This window comes from Capsella rubella, unplaced genomic scaffold, assembly GCF_000375325.1.
Source record: "Capsella rubella cultivar Monte Gargano unplaced genomic scaffold, Caprub1_0 scaffold_5, whole genome shotgun sequence".
In the NCBI taxonomy this organism is placed as follows: domain Eukaryota; kingdom Viridiplantae; phylum Streptophyta; class Magnoliopsida; order Brassicales; family Brassicaceae; genus Capsella; species Capsella rubella.
This window is the reverse complement of record NW_006238919.1, coordinates 13,697,092-13,709,650: the sequence shown is the minus strand read 5'-3', so window position 1 is coordinate 13,709,650 and position 12,559 is coordinate 13,697,092. Positions and strand designations below refer to the sequence as shown.

The 12,559-nt window shown below is 39.0% G+C and overlaps 3 protein-coding genes across 3 annotated transcripts; all 3 read left to right on the top strand.

Moving 5' to 3' along the window:
• Positions 1-582: 582 nt before the first annotated feature.
• Positions 583-1,524, top strand: LOC111830676. Its single transcript, XM_023783210.1, has one exon. The coding sequence runs from the start codon at positions 583-585 to the stop codon at positions 1,522-1,524; it is 942 nt and encodes a 313-aa protein (XP_023638978.1).
• A 2,673-nt stretch (positions 1,525-4,197) lies between these two features.
• Positions 4,198-7,966, top strand: LOC17885306 (lipoxygenase 2, chloroplastic). The gene is made up of 7 exons (XM_006290517.2): positions 4,198-4,567; positions 4,923-5,750; positions 5,873-5,958; positions 6,067-6,177; positions 6,277-6,578; positions 6,716-6,982; positions 7,112-7,966. Exons 1-7 carry the CDS (start codon positions 4,213-4,215, stop codon positions 7,869-7,871), a joined length of 2,709 nt encoding a protein of 902 aa, XP_006290579.1. The 5' UTR covers positions 4,198-4,212; the 3' UTR covers positions 7,872-7,966.
• Positions 7,967-10,068: 2,102 nt separating this feature from the next.
• Positions 10,069-11,854, top strand: LOC17885481 (putative tRNA (cytidine(34)-2'-O)-methyltransferase). Its single transcript, XM_006291558.2, has 7 exons — positions 10,069-10,270; positions 10,372-10,472; positions 10,676-10,744; positions 10,841-10,899; positions 11,097-11,157; positions 11,245-11,298; positions 11,417-11,854. The coding sequence occupies exons 1-7, from the start codon at positions 10,111-10,113 to the stop codon at positions 11,693-11,695; spliced, it is 783 nt and encodes a 260-aa protein (XP_006291620.2). The 5' UTR covers positions 10,069-10,110; the 3' UTR covers positions 11,696-11,854.
• The last annotated feature ends 705 nt before the right edge of the window (positions 11,855-12,559 follow it).

Sequence of the window (12,559 nt, the reverse complement as noted above, 5' to 3'; positions counted from 1 at the left end):
TACCCTATACCCTATACCCTATACCCTAAACCCTAAACCCTAAACCCTAAACCCTAAACCCTATACCCTATACCCTATACCCTATACCCTATACCCTATACCATATACCATATACCCTATACCCTATTCCCTATACCCTATACCCTATACCCTATACCCTAAACCCTAAACCCTAAACCCTAAACCCTATACCCTATACCCTATACCCTATACCCTATACCCTATACCCTAAACCCTATACCCTAAACCCTATACCCTATACCCTATACCCTATACCCTATACCCTAAACCCTATACCCTATACCCTATACCCTATACCCTATACCCTTAACCCTAAACCCTTAACCCTAAACCCTTAACCCTTAACCCTTAACCCTTAACTCTTAACCCTTAACCCTAAACCCTTAACCCTAAAGGTGAACAGTAAACCCTAGATTCTCAATCTGTGCACAGTTAAACCTAAAACATGGGAACAGTAAATTTAAATCCTAAAACCCAAATATATATTTAACAATTAATCATATGCCCTATATTATTAGTATGTGTATAAATTCAATTTCTTTATCGAGTTTTTGACACAGGATGCACAACTGGAATTCTAGATCGAGTTTTTGGAATCAAGTGGAGAGGCAAGGCGACTCCTGGAACTGGAAGTGTATCCTTCGACTTAGGGGCCTGGCTAAGAATTTTATCAATTGTAGAATTGGAGATGGTAGGAAAGCAAGCTTCTGGTTTGATAGCTGGACTTCTTTTGGTCCCCTTATCAAATACATAGGACCGGAAGGACCTAGAAGCCTCCGTGTTAACCTTAATGCCAAGGTCTCAGAGGTTTGCAATCCAAATGGTTGGACTCTCGCTGCTCCAAGAACCGATTTGAGCGTCAATTTGCAGGTTTATTTGAGCTCTCAGAATCTCCCGTCTGCCTCACTAGAATCTGATATCTATGAATGGGTTGTGGCGGATCACATCTGTGAAGGTTTCTCAGCTGCTAAGACTTGGTCAGCCCTAAGGCCGAGAGAGAATAAGGTCGACTGGTATGACTCCATTTGGTTCAAAGGAGCTATCCCTAGGAATGCACTAACCATGTGGGCTGCAAATTTGAATAGGCTTCCCACTAAAGGCAGACTTTGTAGATGGGGAATGAACATTGACCCGATTTGTGATCTTTGCTCTGTGGATCATGAAACCAAGGATCACCTATTCCTTTTCTGTGATTATGCACTCTTTATATGGCACTCGGTGTCCCGGAGATTACATCTACCCCAGCTAAGGTTCCCTTCTTGGTCTCATTTGATATCTTGGACTAAGGAGAGAAACTCTGAATCTCCAACTACTCTTCGCAAGCTAGTTGTCCAAGCAGTCATCTACGCCCTCTGGAAGCAGCGGAATAACTTGTTACATAACCAAGTTGACAACCTCCCATCGATAATCTTTAAAGGTATTGACCGTGAGGTGAAGAATTCCATCACAGCCCGCCGGCTGAGAAAACGTTTCAGAAAGCTAATGAGTTTCTGGTTATCCTGAAGAATAAGATCTAATCTTAAATCTTGTATTGTTTTCTTGTTTTTAACCTTTTTGCCAAGAATCCAATGTATTAGGTTGAAAAACCAAACTTTCATTTTATATGATATTTGCAGTTTAGCAAAAAAATTCAATTTCTTTATAATAAATCAATATTATCTCCATATATCGTTATTAAATATGATCTCAATTTAAAGCCTGATACTTCGTTGTGTATTTGTATAATCTAATTCGTTATTCAATTCCTTAAATATTTATTTAGAAAATAATTCCATAATAAGTTTAGTTTGGGAAAACCTATAAATTGGGTCTGAGGAAGTTGAAGTTAATGTAAGTAAACAACACAAGTTATTTGAACATAAAAATTATCACAAATTATTAATGAGTCGGCTGGACCATTGCAAAACTCTCATCTTTCCCAATTTGGCAACACTACAACACACAATAAATGAGTGTAGGTAGAAAGGATTTGCTGGTGGTCCCATAATGATAAGTTTTTTCCTTGCGGAAATTGACAAGAGTTATGGAATTTAGCGTTCTCAGGATATTGAGCGAGATACGTATGGTGTCAATGGCATATATGTGAGGTGGGTGGGGATACTTTTTTAGTTTGAATTTGGACAACAACAACATAAACGTGCTTACTCACTTCTCTACAACACAAACAAAAAAGTAACGTAACACCATTTGCTTCTCTTCATTTCTAATCAAGCTATCTCTTTAATTTTATTTTTTGGTGCATTCAAGCTAGCTCTTTATAATTTTATCATTTTGTGACTGCGTTAATTTCTTTATTCAAGCTTTACTGTAACCTTATTCTATTTTTGCCAAGGAACTTTTGTTCTTACTCTAGTATTATCAAAATTTTCATGATTAATGATATTTACAAGTTAGCAAAAAAAAACAAAACTACATATGTGTACACATTTAACCTACGTATACCATTTTTAACAGTTTAAATTTTATGAAAGAACCACTTGAACAAAACAAGAATACTGAATACTGATTACATTATGTGCATATATGATAAAGCCTTTTGTGCATGGTTAATCTGAATTATATTAACTATAAATAAGTACACAATTTTGAGCGATTTACAAAGAAAACTGAGGCTTTCAGAATACAAGCAGTTGTCTAGTGAGCCAACGTGAACCAAATTCTAAGGAGACAATCACATGATTATCTGTTGAAGTTTTTTTTTTTTTTTGCTAACTTGTAAATATCATATAAAATGAAACAAAGGACGGTAATACAAAGTTTTACCTAACAATAGAGTAATCTTGGCAAAAAAGAATAAAAACAAGATTACAATACTTAAGGAACGAAAAAAGGTGCTAAGCGACTAACACATCGAGAGAAGCATTAGCTTCCTCCATTTCTGTTGAAGTTAGGTAGGGACTATATGTTCCACAAGAGCTTGTAAATAATTTTTTGAGAACCAGAGGAGTTATTATGGGAAGACGCCAGCGCTAGTCCGTTCACATTGTGTAAGTTTTTGGTTTTGTTTTACATTGTGTAAGGGCATCCTCAATGGGGGTATCTTAGGAGGCTAAGATACCCCCATTGAGGATGGTCTAAGTTACAGCGTGGGTTGCTGATTTACACAAAATGGATGGTGCACCAGATAATGAGCATGTCATCCATACTGGAAGATCATTCCAAAAGGCTAATGGTACGTACGCTGTGAATGGCCAGTCTCGCAAGGATTCGCAGCCCAAATATCAGCACTATAAGGATAAGAGATCAACAGGTGGTCCCTTGTTTAAGAGAAGTTATTGCTGCTCATGCCTTAAGATCAACCACACAATACGGTGTTACTTATGTATATATATATTAGTGTATTTTTATACCATCATTCGTAAGTTATGTGCATAATAGTGGATTATGTAACAAACTTCATATTGCTCACCCGTTTGGTATCGTTTTATTTGTTATCTTGGATTCTCATTTTATCATGAACATTACATCAGTTAATTTCGTAGTTAATATCATGCCAACGGTAGGCATGATCGGAATCTATAATAGGCCGTAGACAGGTCAGAGATAGCGGATACAACTGCAAATTCTTGAGGAGAGATTTATTAAAATAAAAATCATTACGAGGATAAACCCGACGTCCCACGCCCACCGTGGAGCCTCCACCCTCGTTGTATTTCTCACTACGTAGTCGATATGAATTATTGACATTAACCTAGTACATTATATCGATATGACGTATATATATGTTATGTAAGTATCATGTATACAGTATTAACACTGTGCAGCTAAGTTCGATACGAGTGGGTGACATGGGAGGAGTTAGGGACATATAGTGACTTCCTGAAAACTACGTTGTTGAAATTTCATAAATTTGATGTTGAAGTTTTGGGCCATCGTATACATTTTCATATGGATAGACACTAATCGAGACATATATATGCTTTGATATATTGTCTTCAAAAGATACTCCTAATTTAGGTGCTCATATACGTATATATATATTTTTTAATATGTTTTTAATAAAAATAAATAATGTTCTATATATCAGTCCCGTTATCTTGGATATTGGTGTATGTCCAATCCAATACAGCTGTACAAACAATATAATCATATATTTTTGTGAAATACAAGAAAAATATAATAATTAGAGTTTGTATAAATAGATGAAACGGGAGATGCAGAGAAGGCACCCAAAAATTGAAGTGATAAAAAATGTTTTGTAGAGAACCGTCGTCTAGTCTCCAGACCTTGAGCATAGCGAAGAGACTAAGCTCTTTGTTCCCTAAACCATCAGCACTCGTCAATCCCATCTCCGCAGGACGTCGAGACAAGCTGCCTCGTCGACCAAACTTCGGAGGACGATGTAAAGTCACGGCTTCACGGTATAACACTGATCAGAAAGATAATATAGTGAAAAAACCCGTTAAGAAAATCAAAGTAAAAGGATTCATAACGGCCCAAGAAGGATTGTTGGATGGCATGGGTTGGTCGAGACCTCTCGATGACATTGCCGATATCCGGGGCAGATCACTCCTCGTGGAGCTTATTAGCAGTGAGATTGACACCCGTAAGTACATAATTCTTTTTTGTTAAACAATATTCTACTAAAGTTAAAATATATTCAAGCGTCTGTCACAAAGCTAGATGCATGCATGTAAAACAAATTCCAACAGAAAGTCGGTACCAATTGTCAGACAATATTAGAGATAGAATATTTTTGTTAGCTAGGTATAACATTACGAAGCTGCTAAGTGTTTAAATCTGAGTACATAACTAATCAAACATTAGTCTTTTAGAAAATAAGAAGCTAGCTAGCACATATGGGATATATTTATTGAAAAATCATTATGGGTACTGGGTAGGTTCACGTACGCAATCAGTAATAATTATAGCTAGCTGAGCACACATATTACATATATCAGGGACGATGATGGAGAAGGATCCCGTAGAAGACTACGCACAACGGGTATGGTTCGAAGCCCAAGATGAGAAGTACGAGTGCGTGTTTGAGATGCCCGAAGACTTTGGAGATGTGGGGGCCATCAGGGTTCAAAACCAGCACCATAGAGAGATGTTCATCAAGGAAATGGTGATTGAGTTACCCGGCGGATCCGTCACGTTTACATGTGAGTCATGGGTGGCTCCCAAGTCCGTTGACCCAACCAAGCGGATATTCTTCTCCAACAAGTCCTACCTGCCTTCCCAAACCCCGAAGCCTCTTCAACAGCTGCGAAAGAAGGAGCTAGAGACCTTACAAGGCAATAACCGTAATCAAGTTGGTGAATTTACCAAGCTAGAGCGTGTTTATGATTATGACGTGTACAATGATCTGGGTGACCCTGACAATGATACCGAACTTGCTCGTCCTGTAATTGGAGGCCTCTCTCATCCGTATCCAAGGCGCTGCAAGACTAGCCGCAAGCCCTGCGATACTGACCCCTCCTCAGAGAAACGCTACGGGGGCGAGTTCTACGTCCCTAGAGACGAGGAGTTCTCTACAGCCAAAGGCACTTCATTCACGGGAAAGGCCATTTTGGCAGCGCTCCCCTCCGTATTCCCACAGATCGAGTCTGCTCTGTTGGATCCCAATTTGCCTTTCCCACACTTCAAAGCCATAGAAAGTCTCTTTGAAGAAGGTATAGCGCTTCCCAAGGATGCTGGCCTTTTACCTATGATCCCCAGACTCATCAAAGCAGTTGCTGAAGCTCAAGATGACATCCTCCAGTTTGAAGCCCCAATTCTCCTTAATAGTGCGTACCTACCTACCTCTCTAGCTCCTCTTTATTCCTCCATCATATTATATTCCAATTTGATATTAGTTAGGCTAAATTTAATTAAATTCACTTTCCAATATCTTTTCACACTGATTCAGAGGATAGATTTTCATGGCTTAGAGACGATGAGTTTGCTCGCCAGACACTTGCGGGACTTAACCCCTACACCATTCAACTAATTGAAGTAAGCTACATACGCCTTTAAACATTTACAGTTTCGGTTCTGCTTGTTTCTTTTTAATTCCTCGTTAGGATGCCACATAATATAAATTCCTCTCACTGTAACTTGCAGGAGTGGCCGTTGCAAAGCAAACTAGACCCTGCCGTTTATGGTGATCCCAACTCACTCATTACATGGGAAATTATCCAAAGAGAAATCAAAGGAAATATGTCAGTTGATGAGGTAAGATTTTTGAGAGGTACTTCTTTTAGAAAACGCATATATGTATATATGAAGGATTTACTTAACGAATTGGACTTGGATGCATGTTTGGATATGCAGGCTCTTAAAAATAAAAGATTGTTCATGTTGGATTATCATGATTTGCTTCTACCGTATGTGAACAAAGTGAGAGAATTGGAAGATACCACCTTATATGCTTCTCGAACTATCTTCTTTCTCAACGATAATAGTACATTGAGGCCTGTAGCCATTGAATTGACTCGTCCCCCAAATGTCAACAAGCCCCAATGGAGGCGAGTCTTCACACCAGGTTATGATGCTACTTCCTGCTGGCTATGGAGTATTGCTAAGACTCATGCTGTTTCTCATGACGCCGGTTATCACCAGCTTATTTCTCACTGGTACGTATTCAAAATAGCTCCTTTCATATACTGTTTTCTTTGTTGAGAGAATACGACAAGATTAACTTTTCATACCTAATTAGTTACAATATAATGTGATATCGCTAACAAGTAAAGAAATTGAAAAAACATTACAGGCTAAGGACTCACTGCTGTACTGAGCCATACATAATAGCGGCAAACAGACAACTTAGTGCTATGCATCCTATCTATAGGCTTTTGCATCCCCACTTCCGCTACACCATAGAGATCAACGCTCGTGCACGCCAAAGTCTCATCAACGCAGGTGGGATCATTGAGACTTGCTTCTGGCCTGGCAAGTATTCAATAGAGTTAAGTTCAGATGTTTATGATAAACTATGGAGATTCGACATGGAAGGCTTACCTGCAGACCTCATCCGAAGGTGTTTTTTTTTTAATATAGTTAATTTTCTTTTTTGTTGGTAATTTTGTATATATATATATATATTATCACCACGATTGAATTGCTAAGCTCACCAAATACGTGTACATGAAATAAAATGCGCTATAAGGGGGCTGGCTGAGGAAGATGAGACTGCTGAACATGGGTTACGCCTGAGGATACCAGACTACCCATTTGCAAATGACGGTCTCATCTTGTGGGATGCACTTAAGGAATGGGTGACGGACTATGTGAAGCACTATTATCCAGATGCAGGAATGATCATGTTGGACGAGGAACTCCAAGGATGGTGGAGTGAAGTGCGGAACATAGGGCATGGAGATAAGAAAGACGAGCCTTGGTGGCCAGTCCTCAAAACACAAGATGACTTGATTAGCATTGTAACTACAATTGCATGGGTGGCCTCGGGCCACCATGCAGCGGTAAATTTTGGACAATATGGATATGGAGGATACTTTCCCAACCGACCAACCACAACAAGGATAAGAATGCCAGTGGAAGAACCAACAGATGAAGAGCTAAAGGAGTTCTATGAGGAGCCAGAAAAGGTAATGCTTAAGACGTTCCCCTCGCAGAAGCAAGCGACCAAAGTGATGGTCACTTTGGATCTTTTATCCACCCATGCATTAGACGAAGAGTACATCGGAGAACATCCAGAAACATCTTGGACCAACGATCCTGTCATCAATGCTGCATTTGAACGACTCAAAGGCAAGCTCCAATATTTAGAAGGAGTGATAGATGAGCGAAACGTGAACGTTTCTCTGAAAAATAGAGCGGGAGCTGGTGTGGTTAAATACGAGCTTTTGAAGCCCATATCTGAGCCCGGTGTTACGGGAATGGGTGTTCCCTACAGTATTTCTATTTGATCTATGCATTTTGTTTTTTTTTTCGTATACCTTCCTTTCCTGTATTTATTTTTTCCTGTTCAATAAAATTACAAGCAAACATCAATTATGTTTTACACTTAAATCTCAAATGCTCAAAAATACCAAATCTTTTTTTTTTTGGTCGTCGAATACCAAATCTTTCTGAATCACATTTTTCATAGAAAAATGATTTGAGATTAGCTTTTCGACGAGGAGAAGGTTGATTAGTCCAGGATACTAAGTGATTACGGTGACTGAGAAAATGAATAGTAGAAGATGATTAGTGATTACGGTGACTGAGAAAAAAGAATACAAGCAACAATTGTTTTTATTTTATTTTTTAGATGTCATTGCTTTAGTTTGTTATTACTTATTAGTATTACACTGAAGATGGAAAACTAAAATAGTTACTACTTAGAAAGTACGTTAAAGATGTCAGACTTTTTTTTTTTGTCCCAAATTCTTGTTTTTTTTTTTAAAGATTTTTAAAAATAATAATAATAATAATAAGAAACCAATCGCGGACCGCCACGTGTTAGTGGGGCCCGCATATAGTGTAATACCAAAACCAAGGACGTCGTATTTTTGTTAACGGTCCTTCTTATTTCTTTTTTTTTTGATTTTTTTTTTTTGCAAATAAATGTGAGGGACTGGGGCTAAAGCCTCTAATGCTCATGGTATAAGAGCATGTGCATTGGAGTAATAATGAAAAGTCCTACCTATTAAAATATTTAAACTAAAATCAAAACTTGCAAAAAAGACAAGGACGTATACAAAATCGGGACCGTCCTTCTTTTTGGTTTGTTTATTATTCGTGGGCTCCGCGATTCGTGGCGGCCCACGATTGGTTGACTTTTTAAAAAAAAATGTCTTAAGAAAGAAAAAAAAAATTGTGGGACAATTTTATCTGGATATTCCAATGCACATGGTCTAAGATCTCTCTGAACTCTGATGATTGAACTCTATGAAGGTTTCTTAGCCATTTTTTGATTCACTTTTTTCCTCTCCAATGATGGGGTTTGGAACAAAATTTGGGCTGTTTAATGTTGTATAGGATACAATATGATAATGTATACTAGATTACCAAACAGAGATTTGGATACAATATGACACTACACAAGAAGGCTGCGATTACAATGAAGTGATGAACCATTACACTGAAACACAAACCATGGTTGAATTTGATTGGGCGTGGGAGTGGGCAGGGGTGATTACAATGAAGCATCAGACTAATTAGACTCAAGTGAATCTTCACACACATATGACCTTCATCTGCTCCGTGGCCATTTATGTAGCCCAAACACTTGCATTCCTCTGCAGGCTGAAAATGAAAGAAGAACTATACTTATCTTCTATTTGAAACCACATGAATATCTGCAGTGATCGAAGAACAGATGAACCAATTTAAACTTTGATCAATCAAGAGATGAACTGATTCAAGCATTGATCAAAGAACATAACATAACAAGACACGACCATTGAACAATGATCACATAACAGAACAAAACACAAAAACAGACACAAACCACAAACACGGATTACTTATACTTATCTATGATTTTCTTCGCTTCTTCAAGTGGATCATCCATTGGTTGGAAACGACTTTACAACAAACGACGAAACCTCTATTGCTGCAATCTTCACCGAGATTCTAGCAACTTGTCTAGGCACGGCGACCTTCAACCAAAAAATAGTATAACAGTAGAGTTTAATAGGTGAAGACAAGACTAAGTGAGCTCATAGGTACGAGATTGGTTCCAGCTTCAGTTACATCTTTCCCAATATTCCGTGCAGTTCTAAGAACTGTTCATAACAATGACACTGACATCCAAAACATTATCAAGACACACAATCAATTACTCCATCAAGAAACTAATCAATTAGAGGGTATTCACACAACACTGAACACACACTCAAATCCATATTAAATCCAATCTAGTTTTACAAATTCTCGAGATTACTGAATGATCCTTTTGCTCAATTTCATAAACTAAGCAATCAAAACTCTAAATTCAACAAACAGAAGTACAAAACGAGGGGGAACAAAAAAAACAGAACATGTAGAAAGAAACGGAGATGGTGGATAATCCAAATGTTAAGGGGATAGGGCCGTAGGGTACCTTGGTTTCGAAAGTCGTTGGATACTGAATGGGCCTAAAAGTTTCCGGCCCAACTCATTATATCTGATTCGACGTCCTGGAATCTGCGGTGCGGAGGAGAAGGGAAGGGAGGCGAGGGAATGGAGAGTTGCGGGCGGAGCAGTCTGAGCGTCATAGCTTCAAGGCCGTTTCATCTCCCGTCAAATGGCCGTCTTTTCCCCTCCCTTAGCTTAATACATCTGAAGCGAAAACTATCTCTCTCCATCACCTCGTTTTCTTCCAAGATTTTCTCTCCTCTGTGTAACTATATCGCTCTCTCACTTTTATTTTTTAGTCATAAAAGCTCTCTCTCTCTCTCTCTCGCTTTTTGTCTGACTTGAAATCTTTCCGAATTGGTGTAGGCGAGTCAGACAAGGCAAATCCTCTACCGCGAGGGGCGGGAGAAGGAGTAAAGGAAGATGCGAGGAAAAAGCTTCTTCAAGTAGTTTTGGTCTCTCCCCAGGTTTGCACTCTCACTGCTACATATCTTACTCCCCCATGTTCCATCTGCTCTGGTCTTTTGCCTCTCCTTTTGTTATTTTGGTTTTCCCTATTTGGTTAGACTCATTATATCTTTGGCCTCTCTCTCTGACTCATATTTGCGCATCTCTGACAAGTTCAACTTCTTCAGACCCGGATCTTTTTGACTTGTACTCCCCTTGGCAGATTCCTGGGAATACAGGTTGCATTGCAAGAACATGTGCGGCCTCAGCTGTTGGGCTGCATTTGGTCGGGGTAAAAATATTCCATTTGGAGCAACTATAAAAAAAACACGACTTATTCATTATTTGCAGTTGTTCATGACTTAATCTTCCTCTGTTCCTACTTCAGCCATTAGGTTTTCAAGTCGATGACGCCAGAGTAAAGCGAGCTGGTTTGGATTATTGGCCGTATCCGACCTAATTTGTCTATACATATGAATTTATTTTGGTTTCATGCCAGTAAAGAGAGTAAACTGGTGTAGATATCTGCACATCCTAACTGTCGTGGTCCATTGCTTGAGCATCTCACCTGTTAATTTAAGGTTACATGCTGTGAGATTAATGCCCTTTCCTTAGTTGTTCGTCTTCTTAACTTGGAAGCATAGTTATGTGGTTGTCAGAGCACATAGATCATGGGATGACTTTCAAGAATATTTCAGGCAACAGGTTTACTACTACTCTAATATAGTTTTCAGTAGATTGAGTCCATATGTATGCTGTCTGACTTGACATTTATATCTATCTTTGGTTCAGGAAGGAGAAAAACGGATGATAGCTTTCACAAAGAGAGGAACGAAGATACATTCAGTAAGTTGTCTGTCCATTCGACCCCTGTTTTCTCATTCATCACTTTTTGTGTACCAACCAGAAAAAGCAACAATCACTAGCAATTAGGTAGCTGAAAAAGGGTCATAACTTGATGCAGGAATTCTCTTACCGAAGAGGTGATTACCTCTTGTTCGGGTCCGAGACAAGCGGTCTACCTCCTGAAGCGCTGTTAGACTGCAAAAACAAACCATACGGAGGGGGGACCCTACGTGTTCCGATGGTAGAAACATATGTGAGATGTCTAAATCTTTCAGTGAGTGTGGGGATTGCTGTGTATGAAGCGTCTAGACAACTTAATTATGAGCAAATTGAGTGTGCACCTGAAGGCTGTGTGAATGGTGATGAACCATTGTTGACAGAGGATATATTTGCGTGATATATTGGATGGTTGCCAAAAGAAAGACGAGGACGCAAAGACATAGCTATAGGGGTTGGTAAGCATTGATATGCAGGCAACACATGGATACTTGTTAGCAATGTTTTATTGGATATTTCATCTTGAAGGAAATACTACCCCTATCATCTTCATTTTGTAGCTGCTTATCTTTTGTTGACCAAGCCTTGAGGGATGACAAAGTTTTGAAGTACCGTTTTTTTTTTTTTTTTTCTCAACATCAACTTTCATTCACCAAATCATAGTACACTTGATTTTTCCTCGATTAAAAATTGTTTAACCCAATTTGGCATTATCGAATACAACTTAGGGTCATAATTCTCAAAAGAAACTCCTTCGCTACTCGATCCGCCACACCGTTACATCCTCTTGGAGTATAGACAACTTGAAACTCTCAAAAGTAGGGAGCAAACCGTTGATGTCTTGGATCATTGGAGCAAAGGCTGGCCAGCTTTCATTGTTGTTCAACAAATTCACTGTCGCCAACGAATCGGATTCGAATATGATCCGCTGATAATTCAGCCAAGACATTGTAGTGACGGCCCATCTCATTGCTTCCAATTCCACTTCTAATACTGAGTTAGCTCTTCAAAGTGCGTGTCCTCCCATCCATAATACCTCACCTCTATTATCCCGAAGAACCCAACTTGTTCCCCTATGTGTATCCGCTCCATTACAAGCTCCATCAGTGTTGCATTTTACCCAATCTCGTGGAGGAGCTTTCCACTTTGCAACTTCTCGTGCTCGCTGAACATGTTGACCATTTCTCAGTTCCTCTTGTCCCTTTCTCTGTTTCCACTCCTCAGCATCCTCCAAGGTCTTTCTTACTGTTTCCTGAGCATTAAA